This window comes from Dysidea avara, chromosome 10 (genome assembly GCF_963678975.1).
Source record: "Dysidea avara chromosome 10, odDysAvar1.4, whole genome shotgun sequence".
NCBI classification, from domain to species: Eukaryota; Metazoa; Porifera; class Demospongiae; order Dictyoceratida; family Dysideidae; genus Dysidea; species Dysidea avara.
Window position 1 is genome coordinate 25,331,047 of NC_089281.1, and position 22,196 is coordinate 25,353,242.

The following is a 22,196-nucleotide window of genomic DNA, read 5'->3' on the forward strand; positions in this document are numbered from 1 at the left end:
TATCATTCTTGTTTACAGGATTTTGAGGTTATGCTGTGGTATTCACACCTCTCTGCAGTTGAAAGCAGGTGGGTGGACTTTATCACTTACAAGGATTCTTAGCCTAGTACAGCATAACAAATGGCTTTTTAATGACAGATAACAAAATATCGCGATATCGATACTTTCAAAATATCGATACTTTCAAAATATCGCGATATATCGCTAAAGCGGTAGTATCGCTCAGCCCTAGACTACGTATATACCTTCTGACAGTAATACTTGTATGGCTTTATACAGGATATGCCATACATAATGGTTTCTACAGGTGTCAACAGTTCATAATATTAGGTAGCAAGGGAGAGTATCTAACTGTGGTAGATTCAGCAGATATACAGCCACTAGTAGAGTATAAGCACCTCACTTTAAAATAAAGTATTCACCATTTTCATATCTTGTCAACAGTGTTATATTCAACACCTATTAGCCAAAAAAGGCATTAATGGTGAACTTGTGTCAGTGTGTTTGTACAGGGCATACTGGCTTGGTATTTGATACTCTTCCTAACTTCCTAATGATGAACTCTTGCTGTTATGTAGTTATCCATAATTTATGCTTTCTTAGTTGACTATTTGCAACAAGATAAAACAGTAAAGAAAGTCTCAGTATAGACATCATTATGTTGTACTTTATAGCATACCTGAGTAAGACTGCAAATGTTCACAATAATTCAACTATCCATCTGTCTGGAAATCCAACTAATGATTCTGCAGTGATTATTCGCTTTTATATATGATGCATGTTAGTTAAGACTGCCTACATAAAACATTACCTCACATTACCATATAATACTTAAGGAATGTAACCACATAAACTAATTAATTTAACCAAAAATTTACAATTGGTTTCTACTTGGCCATGTTTTTGCACTGTATATTAAAATAAAAGATGGCCAAGGAGAAACCAATTAGCCTTATCCACAATGACGTTTTATGACATCACGAGAATAAAATGGCCGTGATAGTTGGGGGACTGTTATACAAGTGCCTATGGAGAAAAAATTTTGATTGCTCATATTTCAGCCAGGAAAGAAGGATCGAGTTCTAAACAAAAGGTGCAGTCAAGTTTTATATAAGGCATTACGATAAACAAGTTTTGTCGCATTTCAAATTTTTTCCTAAATAGTGTATGTTTACAATAGCTTTTGTTAATTTATAACCATACCTGTCGGTTAATGGTCGATATCTCCATGCCTAGCTGAAATATGAGCGATCGAAAATTTATCTCCATAGGAGTCTGTAAAACAGTCCCCCAACTATCGCGGCCATTTTTATTCTCGTGATGTCATAAAACGTCATTGTGGATATTGCTCATTGTAAATTTTTAGTTAAATTAATTTTGGTAACAATGCAGTGTAATCATCTTTTATCGTCTCAGTAGTATTGTTTATATTGCAAGCACACGTGTACAGCTAGCTGGATGTGATACTGTGAAACATATAGAAAACGAATGTATAAAAGTACCTATACTGTAAATGCTTTCTTGGCCAGATTTTGATATCATGTCTTTTGGTTGTAGTTACTCCATGAACATATACTTGTGCATTCTTGGCCTCGCCTTTTTTATAGCTGGGTTGTTTTTGGCACAGGTACCAACTTTCTTATGTCATGGTACTTGTCCCATTTATAACAAAATAAAGACAAAGTGCCTTGACACTAATAAAAGTTATATAGACTGTTTCACATTGTAAAAATAACTGCTACTTTCATACCATTTTAGGAAATAGTCAAGTCTGATGTGAATTTCTCTTAGAGAAACTTCACAGAGTTTAGAGAAGAGTTTTGCTCAAAGAATGTACGACAAGGAATGATTGTGACATTACTGTAGTTTGTGCTGGACACTGCATCAGTGAGTGTCTTGTCTATAACATGTGTATTGTGTGTAGTGATAGGTTCCATGTTAAGTGATGCAGTGGCTGTTGTTGATACTGTTCCTTTGAACATTAATAATTCTCACAATGCTCCAGTCTAGCTGACCTGTCACAGAAGTTAAACACATATTCTAAAGTGTTGCTAAATATTTGTACAAAGCAGTTACTTATTTGTCAACATAGCAAAGCTACATAGAAAATTACAGTAAACATCATTATGCATGTATTTCACAATACCTGAAAAGATTGCTAGTGTTGACAGTTAGTACTGTCTACTATACTGGTGATACAACTGATATTTTGTAGTGATTTTCCTCTTCTTATATGTGCAAATATGATGATGAAATCATTGTTTTTATCATTGTTGTTATTATGTGGCATTTGAGTTGTTATTTTGAAACGGTAGTACCTATTCTTTAAATGGTGTATTGTTTTGGTTTTGATATTTAGAAAGTTGATCAAATAAATTTCTCCTACAGAGTTTAGAGAAGTCAAAAAATGTGTGACAAGAAATGATTGTGACATTGTTGGAGGTTTGTTCTGGACACTACATCAGTAAGTTCTTCACTAGTAACGTGTCTGTATCTGCAAGGCAAGACAATGTGTGTTTGTGTTGTATGTGTGTTTATGTTGTATGTGTGTTTGTGTTGTATGTGTGTTTGTGTTGTATGTGTGTTTGTGTTGTATGTGTGTTTGTGTTGTATGTGTGTTTGTGTTGTATGTGTGTTTGTGTTGTATGTGTGTTGAGGGACTTGTACTACCCCAATGATCCCAATATTGCTATGCAGTATGCAAACCATAAGTAGTTGGGCATTTGTTGATACCAGGTCACGTAGCTGAATAATCTGAATGTTCTAAGAAACAACAGCAACTGAGCATGTTCTTCTGGGGTTTACTGGTCCTACATCATCTCAAGTATGCTATTATGCGAGCTGTGACTATTAATTGTTACATAATACCTTTTCTTGGATATGCTCTGTTAGCAGCACTTGTTGTCACCACAAACAACACACACACACAGTTTAAACAAAGTCACCAGCAGCCATACTACTACCCAGTTAACCATACATATATGTGCAAGTGAAGCATGATCTCCATGATCTCCATGATCTCCATGATCTCCATACTGCAGAAGACCATTTGCTTGGTAATCATAGTTATTATATTGGCCATGTAACATGTGAAATTTCAAGCCTAACACAGTTGACAATCTCTAGCTGCACCTTGTGTTTTAGCTTTGTGTTTGTCCTCATGTGCTTATCAACAATGATTAAGTACAAGAAACGAGTATGCGCTTAATGTGTGTTGTGTGTGTGTGTGTGTGTGTGTGTGTGTGTGTGTGTGTGTGTGTGTGTGTGTGTGTGTGTGTGTGTGTGTGTGTGTGTGTGTGTGTGTGTGTGTGTGTGTGTGTGTGTGTGTGTGTGTGTGTGTGTGTGTGTGTGTGTGTGTGTGTGTGTGTGTGCACTTAACAACTAGTTACATTAGGTTAATAGAAAGTTATAATTAATACAAGGAAAAATTTTATGTTTTTGATTAGGGGTCATAGAACTTAAAAGTAGTGAAACAAGGGTGGATGCTATACTGTAGTGTCCCTAGTATGTATATCTGCAGGTGTAGATGATCTTCCTTCTACTTTTTATTCCTAATCAAACTTTCTTTGTACCATAATTGTGACATACACACCACATCAAAGGAAAGAATGGTGGCAAACATACCATAAACTTAATTTTGCAACACGACCCCCAAATATCAGTTACTGAGATAGCGAAGTGACCATTAGTAGCCCATTACGCTTTGTTATCAGCTGTGTCCAGTCTGTTACACATCATTACAAGTGAAGAACAGTGTCAGAAGTACCTCTGCAATGAATTCAGTCACTATAGAAATAAATACAGACAATTACGTGGTAGCTAGCCACTGGGAAGCCATGATGCACTACCATGACTTAACACCTTGCACTGTCAGTGAAAAGAAATGGGACACAAAGGTAAGTCCATGATGCATGCATTGTACGCAGTGTGGTATGCTAAAAAGGTCAAAGCAATGTCTAGCAGTGAAAAATCACACCCTTAGCCATTATAAAGCTATGCTTGTCTGAAGACGTTAGTAAATAGTTAGTCAGTCAAGCAGTATAAAATTCCGCTAAAAATTGTAAAAGTTCATACCAACTTACTGGAATGTTATTGCACTGAAGGCACTTTTGGCTTTGGTTGTATTCACCAATCACTGTGAAGGTATTGTGAGGTTGGTTTCTGGTCAAATTTTTTTTTTTTTTTTTTGTGAATGAGTGACCCTACATGATTCCCAAGTACAGTACAGTCACAGTACTACTGTATTGTATGATTTACTAACTTATTTATTTGCATGTAGTGCTGGCTTAAATTCAAAGTGTGGGATATACATTACTGGCATTTCAACCTAAGTCAGATCATCTTCTTTTGATCTGGTAACTATACATCTGCTAGTTAGCAGAACTGGTGCTAGTCACTAAGTAGTATCATGAATGTGTGCTATTTAAAATGTGGAGGTTTTAGACAGACTACCTCCTTAAGGCATGAGTGGTAGCTGTTATTAGCCTCCTATAGTAAAAGCATTTTGTTATAACATACATGAAAGGGTCGCTCAGCACCAAGAACTCAACAATTGATTGAGTGGGTTTCTTGCTTGATAGGATGTGTTTTTTCTTTGTTTAAAAATGTGGGGGGAACTTGTATGAAGGCAGTTGTGGTTTGTGGACATCCTTATTGTGGTTTGATGTTGACAAGTGAGGTGAGATCTATTGTGAAGGTTACATTGTCACTAACACTACATCGCCATCATCTGTAATAGAAAGTTCCTCAGTGTATAGTTTGACTGCCTGAATGCTAAATACAAGGCTATATACTCTCATACACCATAACCTTCTAACATTCAACTGTTTGCTTGCGTGAGTTCACACAGACAAACACACAACCAGGTGCATGCCCTGCTACCAGCTATAGTGGGAAAAACTGTGATGCAAAAAATCCACATCATACTTGAGGTCAAATACAGTGTGTAATATTTACAAGTACTATAAACTTTCCAAATACAGTAAAACCTTGTTAATAGGGCCACCAATGGGACCCATGATAAGTGGCCCTATTACTGAGGTGGCCCTATTACCGAAAACCTCATTAATGCGACCATAAAATAAAATGGCCTTATTATTGAGGTTTTCAACAAACCAGCAACTGCCTATAGTTGCTGTAACAGCTATGTAGCTACAATTGATCTAAACACACTATGTAGGGTTTATCACAGAGAAAGGTAGAAATGTACCAAATTATTCCAGCATTACTTGAGACATAATGGTTGGAAAAGCATGAAGCATACACCACTGGCCTTAATAATGAGGTGGCCCTATTAACGAAAATTAAATAAATGTAATATAATGGAAAATGTGTTTGGACTTGCTGGACCTGGCCACTATGGTGAGGTTTGGCCACTATAGTGGCCACTATGGCCACTATGGTGGCCACTATGGCCACTATGGCCACTATAGTGGCCATAGTGGTGAGGTGGTGGCCATAGTGGTGAGGACCTGGCCACCATAGTGGTATGAGAGTATATACCACTATAGTGGCCAGGTCCTCACCACTATGGCCACCACCTCATACCACTATAGTGGTATGAGGTGGTGGCCATAGTGGTACCATAGTGGTGAGGTGGTGGCCACTATGGTGGCCATAGTGGCCATAGTGGTGAGGACCTGGCCACTATAGTGGCCACTATAGTGGCCACTATGGCCACTATGGTGAGGTGGCCTCATTACTGAGGTGGCCACTAAGTGAGGTTTCACTGTACTAATACAATTTTGTCAGAACAGTGATTTAAATGCAAATACAAATAATTTCGAAAGCAATTTTAAATACTTTGTTGTTATTAGTGACTCAACTACTTATATCTACTTAGTCTATCTACACTGTGCACATGTTACCTTCTGATCTGTATGCATAGTATCGTTATTTTTGTTATTACTGCAATTACTTTTATTGAATTGTAATGCAATATACTACCTAGTTCTTTGAATGCTCAGGGGGTGTACACGTAAGGACTTACTCAATGATCCTAAGGTTTGTGGAATGTAGTGTTTTCCTCCATGTGAACAACTCTATGTTATACAGCAAGTGCTCGTACAGCAGCCGAGACAGTGGACTTGTTGTTACAGCTGAAAGAACCTGAGGAAGAACTTTATGAACAATATCTATCAAAGTATGTACTTAAACCATAACATATAACCCAATGCTGAATTACATATATGTACAATGAGACCTGTAAAAGACAACATCTGCATTGTACAAAATAGTGGCCATTTTCAGTACAATTGTAAACAAACTGCTGCACAAAAATTACCTTCATTTGCTATCGGCTGATACTCAATTGAATGATCACACAAGCTTCTACCCTTGCCTGTTTAGTTAGTTATAGAGTCCCAAAAGTAGCTACAATGGACATGTACCTCAGTTATCTGAAACCCAATGTATCTCAGTCTCAGTCAATGGTAAAGATGATCAGGCAAGTGAATTGTTTGGATAACCGAAGCCCATGCATTTATATACAGAAACACTCTAATAGAACAGTCATTTCCAATTTTGAGGGTACAGATAAAAAAAAATCAGATAACTGAGGGCCTGCTGTTCCTCTTTAGTACAAACCCTGAGTTGGACACTTCATTGAAGTGTCCATGTTGTACAGGTCTTCTACTGTATGCTTATGCAGTTTAAGCATCCATATAAAGTTGAAGGTTTGAATTGTGTAGTATATTATTTACCTGTCACTTGTAGTGCTACAAGGCGGCTTCAAGAAGACCTTACTGCAGTCAAGACATGTGAAGATGTAAGTTGAATAGTTTTTATGAGCATACCTTTACAGATTGTATGGGTACCTCTGAAATGAAACTAATTGGACATTTGTCATACAAAAGTGAAGAAAATTCACTAAATGTCATTGCTGATTGGCTATATTGTATATGGTTCAATGTTGGGTGTACCAAAAAAATAATAATGTGCTTGACAAACTGATAAGTCATGCTGAACTTTCATAATTTTTAGACCCCTAATGATAGCAGAACACATAATCTGAGTACCATACTGACCGTGGTTGTCTGGTCAATACATTCTAATTTTGACCTCACCTCTGTGTGTCATCTTTTTAGGACATTTCACAGTATACATCAAAGTGGCACACAGTGGCTTCCTCAGCAACTTGCAGCTTCTGATTGGTTCATTTAGTGAACTGTTTATCAAACAAACTCAGAGGTAAGCTTCACATTCTTCTGTGCTGTATCCTAATTATAATGCATCATTGTAGTTCTGTTGCCCCTAGCAATGACAGACAGATAGCTGCACAATCACTAACTGACAGTGTTCAGGAATTGTTGACATCTTTTATAGATGATGCTCGGGCTAGACTGGAAACAGAGGTACACATGTTTAGTAGTACTCATATATATAGTGAGTAGGTTTGAGAGTGGAAAGAGCTGGTAACTTAAGTTTTGTATATGGTACATGGAGAGTTGATTATCCAAATGTCAATGAATTACAGTATCAATTATCTGATTGCCCTAAGTGACTGCTCAATTAGAGTATTTTATTGTGGGTGTGTGTTTTATTAGTAAACTTCAAATTACCAGAGTGTTTAATAAACAGAGTTTTCCGTGTACTGAAATGACATTCATTTATATAAATGACTAGCATTGGTACCTGCCCTATGTGCAGGACCATCTCCACATTAAACAGTTTAATGCCACGAAGAGGGACTAAGCATTAAACACCAGCACTGCTAATGTAGCTATGTAGGGTACATGGTGATGTCACATTTTTTAAAGAGCATGAGGTTTTCTTATGTCATTAATGATGCAAAACACTAAAGTTTATTGTTTGTGATTTTGACAGGAATGTAGTTTAATTATTCAGTGCATCTTCCCTACCAGTGACTTAAACGTGCTGTATAGAACAAACGAAACCTTTGCTGCTTTACATGAGAACTAATGCAACAATAATTAATATATTGGGAACCAAGCATAAATATTAGTGTCCTATATTTGCTGTGTAGCATGTATGTCGATAGTGCTTTAAAGTACATGATCCTTATGCAGTACATAATAATTTATAGTGAAGCATGCATGCAAGGCTAGCTAATTAGTTAAACTGCATGCGAGCTAAGGCAATTGTATACAGTATACCCTACATTACATACAGGTTGTGTACACATGGTACAGTTTCAGTTTCTACATTTTGATGTTTACCTTACCGACTGTCACAAAGAGAAATGAACTTGAGCATAATTTAAAGTCAACACAATTTGCAGTTATAGTTACTGCATGGCAAGCAAAAGTTCAGAACTTGTCCTATGCACTTTCAGTTCTGATGTTGCAGTGACACATATACCTCTTGCCATACAAAAACCCAGTTTTGAAACACCTGCAGTGTAATTGACCAATAAGGTAATGTATGAATCTTTAGAGTGAAAGCATGTAAGCAGGATAGTGAAACAGTTGTGCCAGGTCAGATGCAGTTCCTCGGTGTAAACTATGGATCTGCATGGTTCCAGTATTATCATTTTTGATGCACAGTAGTATTTGTTCAATCATGCAAGCTGCCTATTACTACAGCAGTATTGAGGTAAGTCTGAACAAACAGTTTTTCATGTCAGTGCACACCTATGTGCTTAAAACAAAGATGTAGATATTCTGGATACTGGTGAAAGAAGCTTTTACCTACTCTAATGCAACACACTGGACCAACACACAGATGGACAAATATGTTGGCAATTAGTCTGCCCTGTCCCAAAAGTGCTATAAGAGTCCCTATTATGTGAGGTAATTCAGTGCCAGTGCTGAAAACCTGATCATAAGAGTTTGTAGATGAAGACTTGCATGGAACAGATAGAGCAAAAAGGTGCATCAAAAAGGTCCCAAAAGTGAAAAAAAAAGTTATGACCTAGGCGGGGATTAGTCTCGCGTGGCCAGACCGCTTTTTCTTCGTCACGGCGCTTATCGATTAGAGATTATAAGCGCCTACTCCGAAATAGGGTCTGGTCCAGAATCAATACGTAAACTCGTTTTCACACCCCAAGCAAAAGCTCGGGGTGTTTAATCAACTTTCGTCATATAACGTATACTTCCTTTTAAATTTCAAGCCATGTACGCACTGGAAATGCCATGAACGATAGCCGGTGGAGTTGATGAGAGACGCTGAGGCTTGTTTTCTACAGTTAAAAAGGTCACGGATCGATTCCTTGTGAAAACAAAAGGCTAAAGGCAAACTGAGCAAGGAATCAACCCGTGTTCTTTTTAGCCTTAGAAAACCAGCCTCAGTGTTTCTCATCGACTCTACTGGCCGGCTATCGTTCATGGCATTTCCAGTGCGTACGTGGCTTGAAAATCAAAAGGAAGTATACGTTATATGACGACAGTTGATTAAACACCCCGAGCTCTTGCTTGGGGTGTGAAAACGAGTTTACGTATTGATTCTGGACAGGAGCTCATCGAGTCCGTAGGACGAGGGAGCATGTAACTCCGCATACTCACAACGTAAACAGCAAAATTCAAACATGGCGGACATTTCTTAACATAGTATATTCCTTATATAGTAAAAGTTGTATCGTAGGGTAAAGAATTACGTAATAATCATGCCACAAATATGCAGCGCCTGGATTAATTCGTAAAAGAAAGAGATGGCAAGGGAGGAAACGTCGAGGAAAGGGCTTAACTAACGGAGTGAAATAGTGACAAGATGTTTTGGAGACTGCTAGGAAACATTCTTGCTTACCGCGTAATATAAGTGGGCCGGCTATCAGTCCACGGCGGCAGCACAGAATATCTGCAATAAATACTGAAGGAATCGAGTTTCATCGCTCAGTGCTGGAGCAAGAAGACTACAGTATTGTGCCAGCAGTAATGGGTTTAGCGAGCATGCGCGGTATGTTTTTATCCTTATACGGTTACTGTTTAAATTACTATTAATAAATTACGACGCCATGTTTGAATTTCGCCGTTTACGGAGTTACATGCTCCCTCGTCCTACGGACTCGATGAGCTCCTGTTCTGGACCAGACCCTATTTCGGAGTAGGCGCTTATAATCTCTAATCGATAAGCGCCGTGACGGAGAAAAAGCGGTCTGGCCACGCGAGACTAGGCGGGGATTGAATATAATAACTTGGGGTTAAGGGAGGTGCACAAATCGCCACAGTTGTTTATCAGTGGTTTTGACAGGAATGTAGCTCAACTTTTCAGTGATCCTTCCCTACACCAGTGCCTTCATCGCCCTATAAAGAGCGAACAAAAGCACGTATTGATTTGCTACAACAACACTCCAGTTGCCAGATGATGGGCGTTTAATTTCGCTAAAGTCCCGCCTCGATACGTACTTTGCATGCCAAGATATGATGAGCTAAAAGTCGTGTTTTAAAAAGGTGTTCACAAAAAGGTACTGAGTAGAAAGAAAAAAATCTGTCAACACGTGGATTTGAACCCACGACCTCTTACATGCTAGTCAGGCGTTCTACCACTTGAACAGTATGTACTGTGGTTTTCAAAGGAATGTTGCTCAAGTTTTCTCTACACCTTGGCCTTCTACGCGCTGTAGAGACCGAACGGAAGCACGCGTGAACTCGTGATAACAATCTTAGAGTAGGCGGATGATGAGCGCTTCATTATCAGCACAGACTATGTCGATTCGCGCCAAGTCTGGTGAGTAAGCAGCGTGACCGTCAGACAGACAGACAGACAGACAGCTTTTCAGCTTTATATATATAGAAGATATAGTACATAAGTACTGACCTGTGCAAACAATGTTGCATACTTTATTAGCTCTTCACATTTGTGCCAGAACTTTTTTGGTTTAGTTTGGCATAACATTGCTACAAGAGAGGTTTATACTTTGGTAAACTGTCTCTACATGTACATTGTAGGCTAGGTCACCAGAGACTGCTCCACTGGTTGAAGTGTTGGATAAAATCCACTGCTGTACATAGTCTACCACCATCAGCTGGTATCAACTGGTCAGTATATCTGTTGTGAGTGTGGTGTCGCTAGTGTGTGGGTGATGTGTTTTGTATGTGAGTTTTTATTGTGTCATATACTTACCATATTGTCTTAAATATTTGGTAAATTCAACCAGTATACAAGACTATGTCTTCTTGTATACTGGTTGTGAATTTACTGAATATTTAATCATAATTATTACAATAAAAGCTGTGTTGTTGTGCCTCAAACACTGTAAGCTCCTGGAGCATGTTATGATTTCTAACACAATTCTTTGCAGTGCCAAAACATTTTAAGCAAACTGTCATCCTGTAACCTCCCTTTTGTTGAGAGAAATGTAGCACGGAAGTATAAAGTTTGACTACAAAGGACTATCCTGGTGTTGGATTTATCTATATATGGTGACTTAGATTTCTTGACATTAGGTTTAGCTGTACAATTATTCTAAAAGAGCACGCACATTCTGTCTTGTAAAATGTACAGAACACACAATATTAAATCTTAGTCCCAAAGAGTTGGAGCAAATGTAGCCATTGCAACTTAGTTCAACTATCCTTGTAATAATTGTAGTCTTTACAGGGGTATAGTTCCAAAGCCCTTAAGAGTTGTGTGGTGTGTCTTGTCTCTTTGACTCATTCTGTCCTCCATTTTAGTCAGAGCAGAACACTGGTCAGTCACATTATTACACTACACTCTGAGTATCATTCAGAACACTTGAGGAAAGGATTTGAAGGTTGGTAGATGTGTTATGCTGTATATGTGTTTCTGACTGTCGTTTATTATGTGTGTGTCATACCAAGAGTTCTTTTGAGCTACTTAATATAATGTCTTTCTACACAAGTAAAAGTTAATTTTGCTACCTATTACTAAACCCACAACTCTTACTATTTAAAGGCAATTTACAGTGAATAGATACTGAGGTAATGACAAAGCCACAATACAGCACTCCCTTATCCAACTCCCTTGGGACCAAAACGTGCTTTGATAATCAAAAAATTCAGATAATCAAAGCCCATACAGAGCCCTATTCAAATAATCTAATAGAATGTACACCTGAGACAAAAAAAATTCTAATAGAGCAGTCATATCCACTGATAACCAAGTGTTTGGATAATAAAAGTTCAGGTAATTGAGGGAGCAATGTACTGTAATGAAAGAAAAAACAAATTGTACTGATTCTAATACCAGATTTTTCTCCTTTCCGTACCTTTTCAAACATACTTAATATAACATCTCTTTAAGCAGACTCTGGGACCAGATGTCCTACAGACCTTCAGCACTTGTACTGTAAATCCTTAATAAACTAATGTCCATTTGGTTCCACATGGGTTCAGAGGAGGTCCAACACATTCACATGACCCATATGGTTTGTACAGAAAACCTATTTTGGGAAGGTGATCCTTAAATATATGTGTTGATCGAAAGCATTTCTTACGCTAAATCCATCAGTGTAATCAACCCAATTACATATAACCTCGATGGTTTAATTTCAATATACACAATCCATTGGAGTGTTCGACTATAAATTGGACAGCTGTAGGTTTGAGGCTGCCCAGGTCCAGTCTTTTTTCTCCTTTCTGCACCTTTTCAAGCATACTTAATAGAACAGCTTTAAACAGGCTGTAGGACCAGGTGTTCTACAGACCTTCAGCGCTTGTGCTGGTAATTTTTTTTTTTTTAAGTTCATGTTATGATATTTACTTGGGTAAACGCCACGGTATTTATTACCTCAGTTTACAAAATCATTGCTACGACTATTCAAATTTTACCACCACTCAATGCTCAAAAACTCCTTATTTTCACAATCGACTCAAGTGCAGCTATTCTGCTGCAACCTGTACGAATTAGTTATTTTATACAATGAAGCTTTTTACAAGGATACTGGAAACCTTGATGACTGGGTAACTGGGTTATGTATGGTTGTATTAGTGTACAAATATTTAGACTCCCGAAAACACCTCACTGATAAGGATATGTCATCATAATACACATGATGGTGATATTGTTGCTCTCTCTTCAGATTCACTACTGACTGTGAGGCAGTCGTTGGTCACAGTTAAACAATCCTCTACCATGCCCAGTACAAGTGAACAGTGTAACAGTCTTCACTCCTCACTGAAGACTAGTGTGGATAAGGCTACCAGTCAAGTGAAGGTTGGTTTATAATTTGTATTGACTTGATGTTTATAAGGATCAAAACTGGGTCAAATCAACTGGGCTACATTTTGTCCACATCACCCATGATCTACTTTATAGAATATCCGGGTCTGACCCGTATTGGATAATGACTTTGACAATGTATAAACCTAGTCCTACAGAAGCCCAGCTTCTTTCATGAGCAGCTTCTACTTATTGGGAACTTATGATACTGTCTGCATGTAGGCATACATGGGGCCATGCCTATTTATCAGTAAGGTGTGTTGGTATACACAAAGCAATGCCCACTTATAGGAAATGTGTTTTGCTGTCTGTAGACTTGCATAGAACTATATCCACTGAGGACAGTACTCCAAGCCATACAAGTGCTAATTTCACATCCCATAAAATATGTTCATGACGTGATAATTTCATTACATCACACCACGAAATGGCAAACTTGTATATAGTGATCTTCTAATGGGATAATTGTAAACAAAGCAATGGTAATGGTATAAATTTGTACTGTTTTACTCGTAAGGTATATCCCCTGTTTAGTAATTACGTATAACAGCGTCAAATGTTTGTTGCACTTGTATGGTTTCAGCACTTGTATCGTTGTTTGGTAGTGAATAGAACTGCCCGTAAAGCCTCGCCCCATGTGGATTGCAAACAGCCGCTTCAGCCAGGCTCTAACAGCTGGTGCTGCTGTTCTTGTGGCTACATTTCCAAGCGCTCCATTCCGTTGCATTACTTTCGAGCATTCACGCTGTTCACAATCTTCTACTTGCCATAAATAACCTGTCTAGAATTTCACAGCGAAATGATTCCAAGTCATTGTAGCAGGCTGTATGGAAGCATAGATCGTATAATATCTATGATGGAAGTGAGAATTGTTGTTCATTCCGAACCACTATTGTTTAGTAATTACGTATAACAGCGTCAAATGTTTGTTGCACTTGTGTGGTTTCAGCACTTGTATTGCTTGGCGTACTGCCAGGAATGCCATAAAAGTAATAATCAGAGCACACGCCCAATTAAGTAACAGAAAGGGAGGTGGCCATTATGCTTAGTTTTCAGCTATGCTACGACCATTACTCAATGTTACAAATGAAGAACAGTACGAGAAACATCTCTGCAATCAATCCAGTTGCTATGGAAAGTATGGACAATAAGCATAATATCCAACACATCCACAGGGAAGCCACATAGTGCTATTACGAATCAAGACCTTGCATTGTCAACAAAAAGAACTGGAACATAAAGGAAAACAAAGCCAAGTCCATGATGTGTGTATTGTACGTACTGCAGTTGGTGAAAAGGCACATCTCAGGATGAAGCAACATCAAACAGTAATGAGGAAATCAAGCCCATAGCCTTATCCATTGTAAGTTATGCTTGGCTGGAGGCGTCAGTCAGTCAGTCAGTCAGTCAGTCAGTCAGTCAGTCAGTCAATTCTGTTAAATAGAGTTATTTTAAAAAGTCCATAGAAACTTTTTGAAAGAGTTTGGGCTTGGTTAGAAGATATTTTTTGGGCTTGGTTGTGCCTAACCAATGCTGCCAAGCTGTCATGAAGGGAAATTGAGGCTGGTTTTAGGTTGGCTGGAGTCTTCCCGCATCAGTTGCTATGAAACAATTGCTTTTGTGTAATCTAAGGGATTAAATCAATTTTTCATTTTAAAATATGTCCAGTCTATTTTAGCTGTTATGTTATAAACACTTGATAAGAAAGACTATGGATTTTGATTCTGGCTGGTCTCATTTTCCTCTTATGCAGAAAGCCCATTTTGTGGCATCTAAACGTGCCAGTTCTATTACAATGACTGATACAAGTGTACTTGTGCATGCCTAGTGGATAGGCAGTGGAGTATAATAGTGGTGTGACCTACGGTACCTCTGCACTATAAGCAAACATTGTCCAACTTCCTGTGTTGGTATAAAAGTCAACAATTATCCAAACTTGTGGTAAAACTTCCCCTAAGAAGCCACTAAATTAAAACTCATACCATGGTTTTTTTTAGTGAATTATTAATTCTAATGATCAACTTGGACATTTTACAGATGCAACCAGTTCACAATTCAAAGACAAATAAGTAGTTATACAACAGTCTTTCCCAGTTACTAACTGTCCTGTTGAATGTGTTTGCTCTTGTACTACATTAGTTTCAGTGTACTCCAAATAGTCTAACACTTTGTGATCCTTCAACTGTGATGAGTTATTGTGTACATGTGGTCCTAATGGTACCTCCCTGAACTGGTAAATGGAAATTGGTGAACTGATCAGTTGGGAATAGTCTGGAACTTGTAATGGAATACTTTTTGTTGTCATTAGTGAAGAAGCATCAGTAATCATAAGATTAGTAACTTCTCAACTATATCTGCAATCAAACACAAAGTTCTAAAGCAATTCCTATTACTATATTGTGCATAATTTATGCTTTCTTAGTTGTCTATTTTGCATCAAGATAAAACAGTAAAGAAAGTCTCAGTATAGACAGGGGCGGATCCAGGGGGGGCACGTGGGCCCCCCCCCCCCTTAAAAAAATGTATATAAGATCGAGATACTCTAATAGAGCAGTCAATCACCAATCACTCTAATAAAGCAGTCATAGTGTTCATGGGGAAGCTATAAATAAGATTTTATTTTACATAACATACTCGATATAATATATTTGGTAAAGGATAACTAGCTATTATTGTTGTGACCTTTTTTTTTTTTTTTTTTTTTTTTTGCTCTCCAACTTTTTTCAGCAAGGTGCCCCCCCTCTTTCCAGACTCTGGATCCGCCCCTGATAGACATCAATATGCTGTACTTTATAATAGCATACCTGCAAATGTTTTAAGTTATTCAGCTACCCATCTGTTTGATGTAATGTCACTCTACTGGAAATCCCACTAATGATTTTGCAGTGAATTGTTCCTTGTTATATTGTAATAATTATGGTTATGACATCATTGTGGGCTTGACTTGCCCTAAAATGACACATGTTTGTGTAGGCATGCCCATGTTTTCTATTATTCAATTGACATAATTAGATCATGTTTGTGTTTCCAGTTATACATGTCTCAAGTGTTGCAGTGTAGAGCAAAAATTGCTTGAATTCTTTCTGTAAACTGCATGCAAACTGCAAGTAAACACTTTACTTGAGCTGGCCTTTATAAGCAACTTATAAGCTATAGCCCACCTCAGATCACATTTAGTCAAAGTAGTCTAGTGTGGAGCTTGCATGTGTCAGATCCCCAGATTGAATGTCAGTGGTTGCATTGTTTTTTGTTGTTTTTTAACCTAACCTTTTTGGTTACACATTTTTTTCTTCACTTTTTAATTTTTTTTTTCCATTTTGGCAATCTTTACAGTTACACTTTTTTTTCTATTACAAATATTGGTACCTGCTTACCTGCTGTTTCAATATTGTCGTTTCATGTGCTTGCAATCAGTAATAGTGAGTAGCAGCTTACCTTCACTGAGGAAGGTGTCAAGGTGATGACAGTTCATATATTATGAACTCTTGGTGATGACATGGAAATGGAATTGTATAGTATTATACATGTAGGCTTAATTGCTTCAATGTTATAGATATCTGAAAAGTGTATAACTAGTGGTACATATAAGGACAGGTATCAGTCACAACAATGGCATAGTAAGTGTATATACTGATGCCATATGTATGTACAAATTTCATTTATTTTTGTCATCAATAAGTCAAATGCCATGTATAGAATCTCAAATGGTACCACTACATGTATGACCTGTTTGACATGTACTACTAACACTGCATTTATGTATAGTTTGCACCTTGTGATAAACATGTGAGATAGTACAAGGCTTATAGCTATAGCTTAACTACATTATAGTCACATCATTTCTGTCAGTGTGCTTACAAGATGGCATAAGGCCTTCATGCCCTTTAAAAGTGATGCATGCTACATATAGTTACGTGAATGTCATTGATGTAGTGATGTTTAATGCTTGGTTCTCATAGCATTGATTTAGTAACGTGGAGGTGGTTCTGCACATAGGGCTTAGCATGTACCTGTGTAGTAAACACTGTCTTAGCTTAGCTAACCCTACCCCACGATGCTGCTTAGCTGCTTAACTTTAGTGATCGGACAAGAACTGGTGCTTTCAACATGGTATGGTCACAGAGCTACTACAGTTCTGCTGGAGTGCCCTCATGCTTCACATCATTTGGTATACTTGCAGGATAGCATAAAACCTCATGTAGTTTAAAGGTGATGTCACCATGCATACTGTAAAGCAGATGTTTAATGCTTGGTTCTCATACTGTAGTGTGGCCCCCTACATGTAAAGGCAGGTACCAATGCTAGTATATATATAATTATGAATTCTTGTTATCACAAACCTCGTGAATCCTTAGGTGGAAGTGAATGAACATTTTTCTCAGGAATATTAATTCTTTTAAAAGTTTTATCTAACGAAGTAGGAGTTGACTGAGACCCTTCCATCACTGATGACAGCTGGTTGCTCATGGCAAGCACCAGTGGTGGATACCTGATATCAAGATGATAGGTGACATCTGGATGATAGGTGACATCTGGATGATAGGTGACATCTGGTACAGTTCTGGGTATCAAATATTGACTTCCAGTAGTTCCAGATATCAGCATAACTCTGGCTGCAGCCGAGTTGACTACACCATGCATGTTTGTCACTTGGCAATGATATGAGCCAATATTTCTTGAAGACACATTGTGAATAACAATAAAGTAGTCTCTTTCACCTATACAAAACACAAGGAAAACAGTAATCATGCAAAGCTGTACATAATACATCAATCCTATAAATAGTAACATTGTCAGTGGTAGCATGACAATGTTATCACAATACCATTGATAAAACAATAGTGAATTTCCAGCAGCCTTCACCTCCAATGTTACTGTGCTGCCCTCCACAACTTGCTGGTTTCTGGGGTGGACAAATATTACAGGAGATCCATAACCTGTTTATAAAAAAAGTAAACACAGTGTATAACCGGACTGGTAAGTATCCTTCGTAACATGTCCTGAGAGTTTGACGGTTTAAATGTGTGTACACTAATACAAATGGGACCATGGGCAAGTGTCCTGATTATTTCATAGTGTGTATGCTAATACTAATGGAGCTATGGACAATTGTCGAGGTGTCAGGAGTCTAAATGTGTGTACCTTATACAAATGGGACCATGGGCAAGTGCCAAGGTGTACACATTTAGAATTTACTAAAAACATTTGGTGGAGGTCTTGTATAATCTGGTGTTGAGTTACCAACTGCACCTGGTGGAGGTTGAAGTGATGCACCCCTGGTGGAGGTTGAAGTGTTACACCAATCCATTTTATGGCTTGTTCAAGCTGTGCCCACGAAGCATCTCTTGTTCTCTCTCTCCATCTTCTCAACAGCTGGTAGATCTTAGACATCGTACTACGTTGTTCATAACGAATTCTGGCCACTGTATTTTGATCAACATTAAGGTAAAAGCCTAGTTTCTCCCATCTGTCACCAATGTGTGTGAGTTGGCCAGCTATCTCTGACAATGTGCGATCAGTCAACTCTAAATTTTTACATATTAGGAATAAAATAATTAATGCAGATTCAACATTATTCCTACTACATTCCTTACCATGTTTGGGCAATGGCTGATTAGATCACCTGTTGACATGATATCCTAAAGAAATCAAAGTTTTACTGTATTACTTCGAGATATGCGTTTGTACAGGCTATACTGAAGTAGGACATTCTCCTCTCTTTTTATATTATGAACTCTTGATATATACTAAAATTTCAAAAGGCCAACACATTAGCCTGGTTATCTTATGCAGGTCAACACCCAGTGTTAGGGATAACAAATACCATGTTTACTGGTTAATGCTGCAATTTTTATCAATGCAGCTAACATACAAAGATGGCCATGTACTTGACTCCTCACAAAAAATACTATTTTTTTTGCCTGGTTTTTGCTTCAAATGTGTCTGATCAACATTTGCATCAGCATATTCAGATAAAAGCTATGGCCCTTATTCAAGGGTGGCTCTTGTGGTAATACTATATAAGAATTTATAGTACTTTCCTTGGATGCTCTGTCAGCAGCACTTGCTGTCACTAGGGAGGTTGCTATACTGTAATGTTCTATATCCCAACAAATCACTGTGTAGATATTGTGAGGGTTTCTGGTCAATATTTTTTTGTGAATAAGCAAACCTACGTGATTCCTAAGATACAGTACAGTTACAGTATTACTGTGCTGTATGATTTACTAACTTATTTGCATATAGAAAATTCAAAGTGTAAGATGTACACTACTGGTATGGAGGCAGCTCATATTCAACCTCATCTTCATTTGATCTGGTATCATCACATCATGTAAGTCTGTGAAGGTTACATTGTCAATAACACTATGTCATCATCACCTGTAATTGAATGTTCCTCGGGGTATAGTTTACCTGCCTTGAGTGCTTAATACAGGCTCTATACAGCCTTCATGTCTCATACACCATAAGTTTCTAACATTCAACTGTTTGCTTGCGTGAGCTTGTACAGACATACACACACAATTTTTCCAAAAAGTACCAGGTGCATGCCCTGCTACTGGCCATGGTAGGTTAAAATAATCACAACTGTAATGCTAAAACATGAAAACTTCCACGTATAGTAGGTGTTTTCAGGAGTCTAAATGTTTGTACACTAATACAACAAGTCATAAACCAGTTACCCGATCATCACGGTTTCTACATTTCTGAGTATCTTTTTAACGGGCTCTGTTGTTTAAAATAACCAATTTGTACAGGTTGTTGCAGAACAGTTTTTGTGGTACACACATAATACACATGATGGTGATACTGTTGCTCTCTCTTCAGATTCACTACTGACTGTGAAGGAGTTGTTGGTCACAGTTAAACAATCCTCTACCATGCCCAGTACAAGTGAACTGTGTAACAGTCTTCACTCCTCACTGAAGTGGATGCAGTCAAGTGAAGGTCAGTCTATAACTTGATGTTTATCAGACTGGGTCATGGGGATCTGATCCACTTGATCACATTTGAAATGACTTTGACGATGTGGAAGTGTATTAACCCATCATGATTAGTCTTGTAGGCATAGCAGCCCAGCTTCATTTATGAGCCACACCTACTTATTGGGAATGTGTGATATACTGTTTGTAGGCATATGTGGAGCCACACCAATTTATCAGTAAGTGTATTTTCTGGCGTTTGAATGCAGTGAATTAGCAAGATAATAAGCTCCCATGTGAATACGTAGTAGTGTCACGTGATGCAGGATATATAAAGTTGTGTGATGTGTATTAATTTCATTCTAGGCCACGTGTACGAGTAGGTTGGATCCCAGCCCACCCACCCATTTTAGATTACAAATTTTCCTTAACGTCGTCTAGATGAGGGATCTATGGCAGCTACCAGAGATATTCTTTTTTGGAACTGGTTCATACATACATACATACGTACATACACAACAGAGTGAGCTGTTTTTGGTTTTTCCTTGAGTGGTAAAAAAAAAAAAAAAGCAACCACCAGGTTTTTCCAAGGGCTATCTTGGGGCTGGATAGTTCTGAATTTTTTTTGTTCAATTTATTTTGAGTTTGGCTAGCCCTCACTCTGTGCAAGTTTTTGTGGTCTTTGTAATAATGTGTAATGTGTGTTAGTAGAGTTGTACCATTCTAAATGTGTTCATTAGCTATAGCCAACCAGCGGTGGTGGCACAAATCCTAATGTTTGAAAGTGGTGGGTACTGTGCATGCATCAGGTGTATAGTAGTAGTATGGTGTGGGAGGGTGTATTGATATGCACAAAGCCATGTCCATTTATAGAAAATGTATAGAAAATGTGTTTTGGGTTGCATAGAACCATGTCCACTAGCTGTTAATTAATTCAAAACTTACCTGTTTGGCTAGATCATGTAGCTCCTATTTATCTTTGTTAATACACTGGTGTATTCCCCAAAATGGAACTGATCTTTGTTACATATTTGGGTATGCTTACAAACAAAATCATGCTATACCTTATGCATAGTTGGTATAATATAACGGCAAGAGTGAATAATAAAAGAGAGAGTATCTAACTTCAGTATGGTCTATCAAAAATGAGGGCTTCAAGTCTTTCTGGTTATTATAGTAAATCCATGCTTATGATTAAAGTGTTGATTTGCAGTGAAACTCAAAGTAGCTACTTTGACAGATCAAACAAAGCATATTAACACCTCTCCTGTAAATTTAAGGGAAGCCTATGGACTTGAAGCCCTCATTTTTGATAGGCCATACTGAAGTTAGACACTCTCCTCTTATATTCACTCTTGATGATAGGAAGTGGTAAATGTTAATCATTGAATTAGTCAATCAAATTTACAATCAATTCCACTTATCTGTTAAATATAATGGTCCGTGCTGGTTGTTTGTGATCTGATGGAAATGTTAGGTATGATGCATGCATACGCTGTACATTACATTCATTGTACAGAATCAGAATTTTTCATGCATAAAATATGGCAAAAAGCATGATACAGCCAGAGGGAAGCCATATTGCACTATCACAAATTGACACCTTGCATTGTCAGCAAAAGAACTGGGACACAAAGGAGGACAAAGGTAAGTCCATGATATATGCATTGTATGTACTGCGGTTGGCAAAAAGGCACGTCTCAGGACAAAGCGATGTCGAACAGTGAAAAAATTAAGCCCGTAGCCTTATCCATTATCGAGTTATGCTTAGCTGAAGGCATCAGTTAGTCAGTCAGTCAGTCAGAATAAAATTCTGTTAAATAGAATTTTTTTTTTAATTCTGTAGAAACTTGTTGGGAAGGCTTGGCTATGCCTAACCAATACTGCCAAGCTGTTATGAAGGAAATTTGAGGCTGGTTTTAGAGTGATATTTTTGGACAAGAAAGCCCAAAACTGCATGATCCCTAATATACAGCATTACCATACTGTATGATGTAAATGTCTTCATTCTTGCTTTTCTTCTATATTCCCCTGCACCATGTGTTATAAAAAATTCCCCTAAGCAACCACTAATCATAACTGGAGGTTACACAGTGGTTTTTAGTAGACACTACACTACCTCTCTTATCCTACAGTAAGTATGACACCTCCAACACAATTTTCTTAACCCAATGAGTGTCAGATTGTAAAGGTTTC

The 22,196-nt window shown here is 37.9% G+C and overlaps 2 protein-coding genes across 8 annotated transcripts in view; both read left to right on the top strand.

Moving 5' to 3' along the window:
- The window catches only part of LOC136236944 (vacuolar protein sorting-associated protein 51 homolog), a 51,996-nt gene that overhangs the window by 6,259 nt on the left and 23,541 nt on the right, over positions 1 to 22,196 (top strand). The gene's annotated exons all lie outside the window — the stretch shown is intronic.
- On the top strand, positions 7,151 to 20,868 carry LOC136236943 (uncharacterized). Of its 3 annotated transcripts, none has more exons than XM_066027173.1 (8): positions 7,151 to 7,188; positions 7,241 to 7,352; positions 10,845 to 10,934; positions 11,571 to 11,650; positions 12,938 to 13,071; positions 19,324 to 19,411; positions 19,906 to 20,025; positions 20,367 to 20,867. In XM_066027173.1, exons 2-6 carry the CDS (start codon positions 7,324 to 7,326, stop codon positions 19,390 to 19,392), a joined length of 402 nt encoding a protein of 133 aa, XP_065883245.1. In that variant the 5' UTR covers positions 7,151 to 7,188; positions 7,241 to 7,323; the 3' UTR covers positions 19,393 to 19,411; positions 19,906 to 20,025; positions 20,367 to 20,867. The 3 variants fall into 3 exon arrangements, with proteins under 3 accessions (XP_065883245.1, XP_065883247.1, XP_065883246.1); XM_066027174.1 differs by having other exon boundaries at positions 7,170 to 7,188; positions 7,256 to 7,352; positions 20,367 to 20,868; XM_066027175.1 differs by lacking the exons at positions 19,324 to 19,411; positions 19,906 to 20,025; positions 20,367 to 20,867 and adding an exon at positions 15,075 to 15,544.

Excerpts from the sequence above, each read along its gene's own strand:
- LOC136236943 (XM_066027173.1), top strand. The coding sequence starts at position 7,324 with ATGATGCTCGGGCTAGACTGGAAACAGAG. Across the intron at positions 7,353-10,844 it reads GGGCTAGACTGGAAACAGAG|GCTAGGTCACCAGAGACTGC; the intron begins GTACACATGTTT and ends TGTACATTGTAG. Across the intron at positions 13,072-19,323 it reads AGGCTACCAGTCAAGTGAAG|AAAATTCAAAGTGTAAGATG; the intron begins GTTGGTTTATAA and ends ATTTGCATATAG.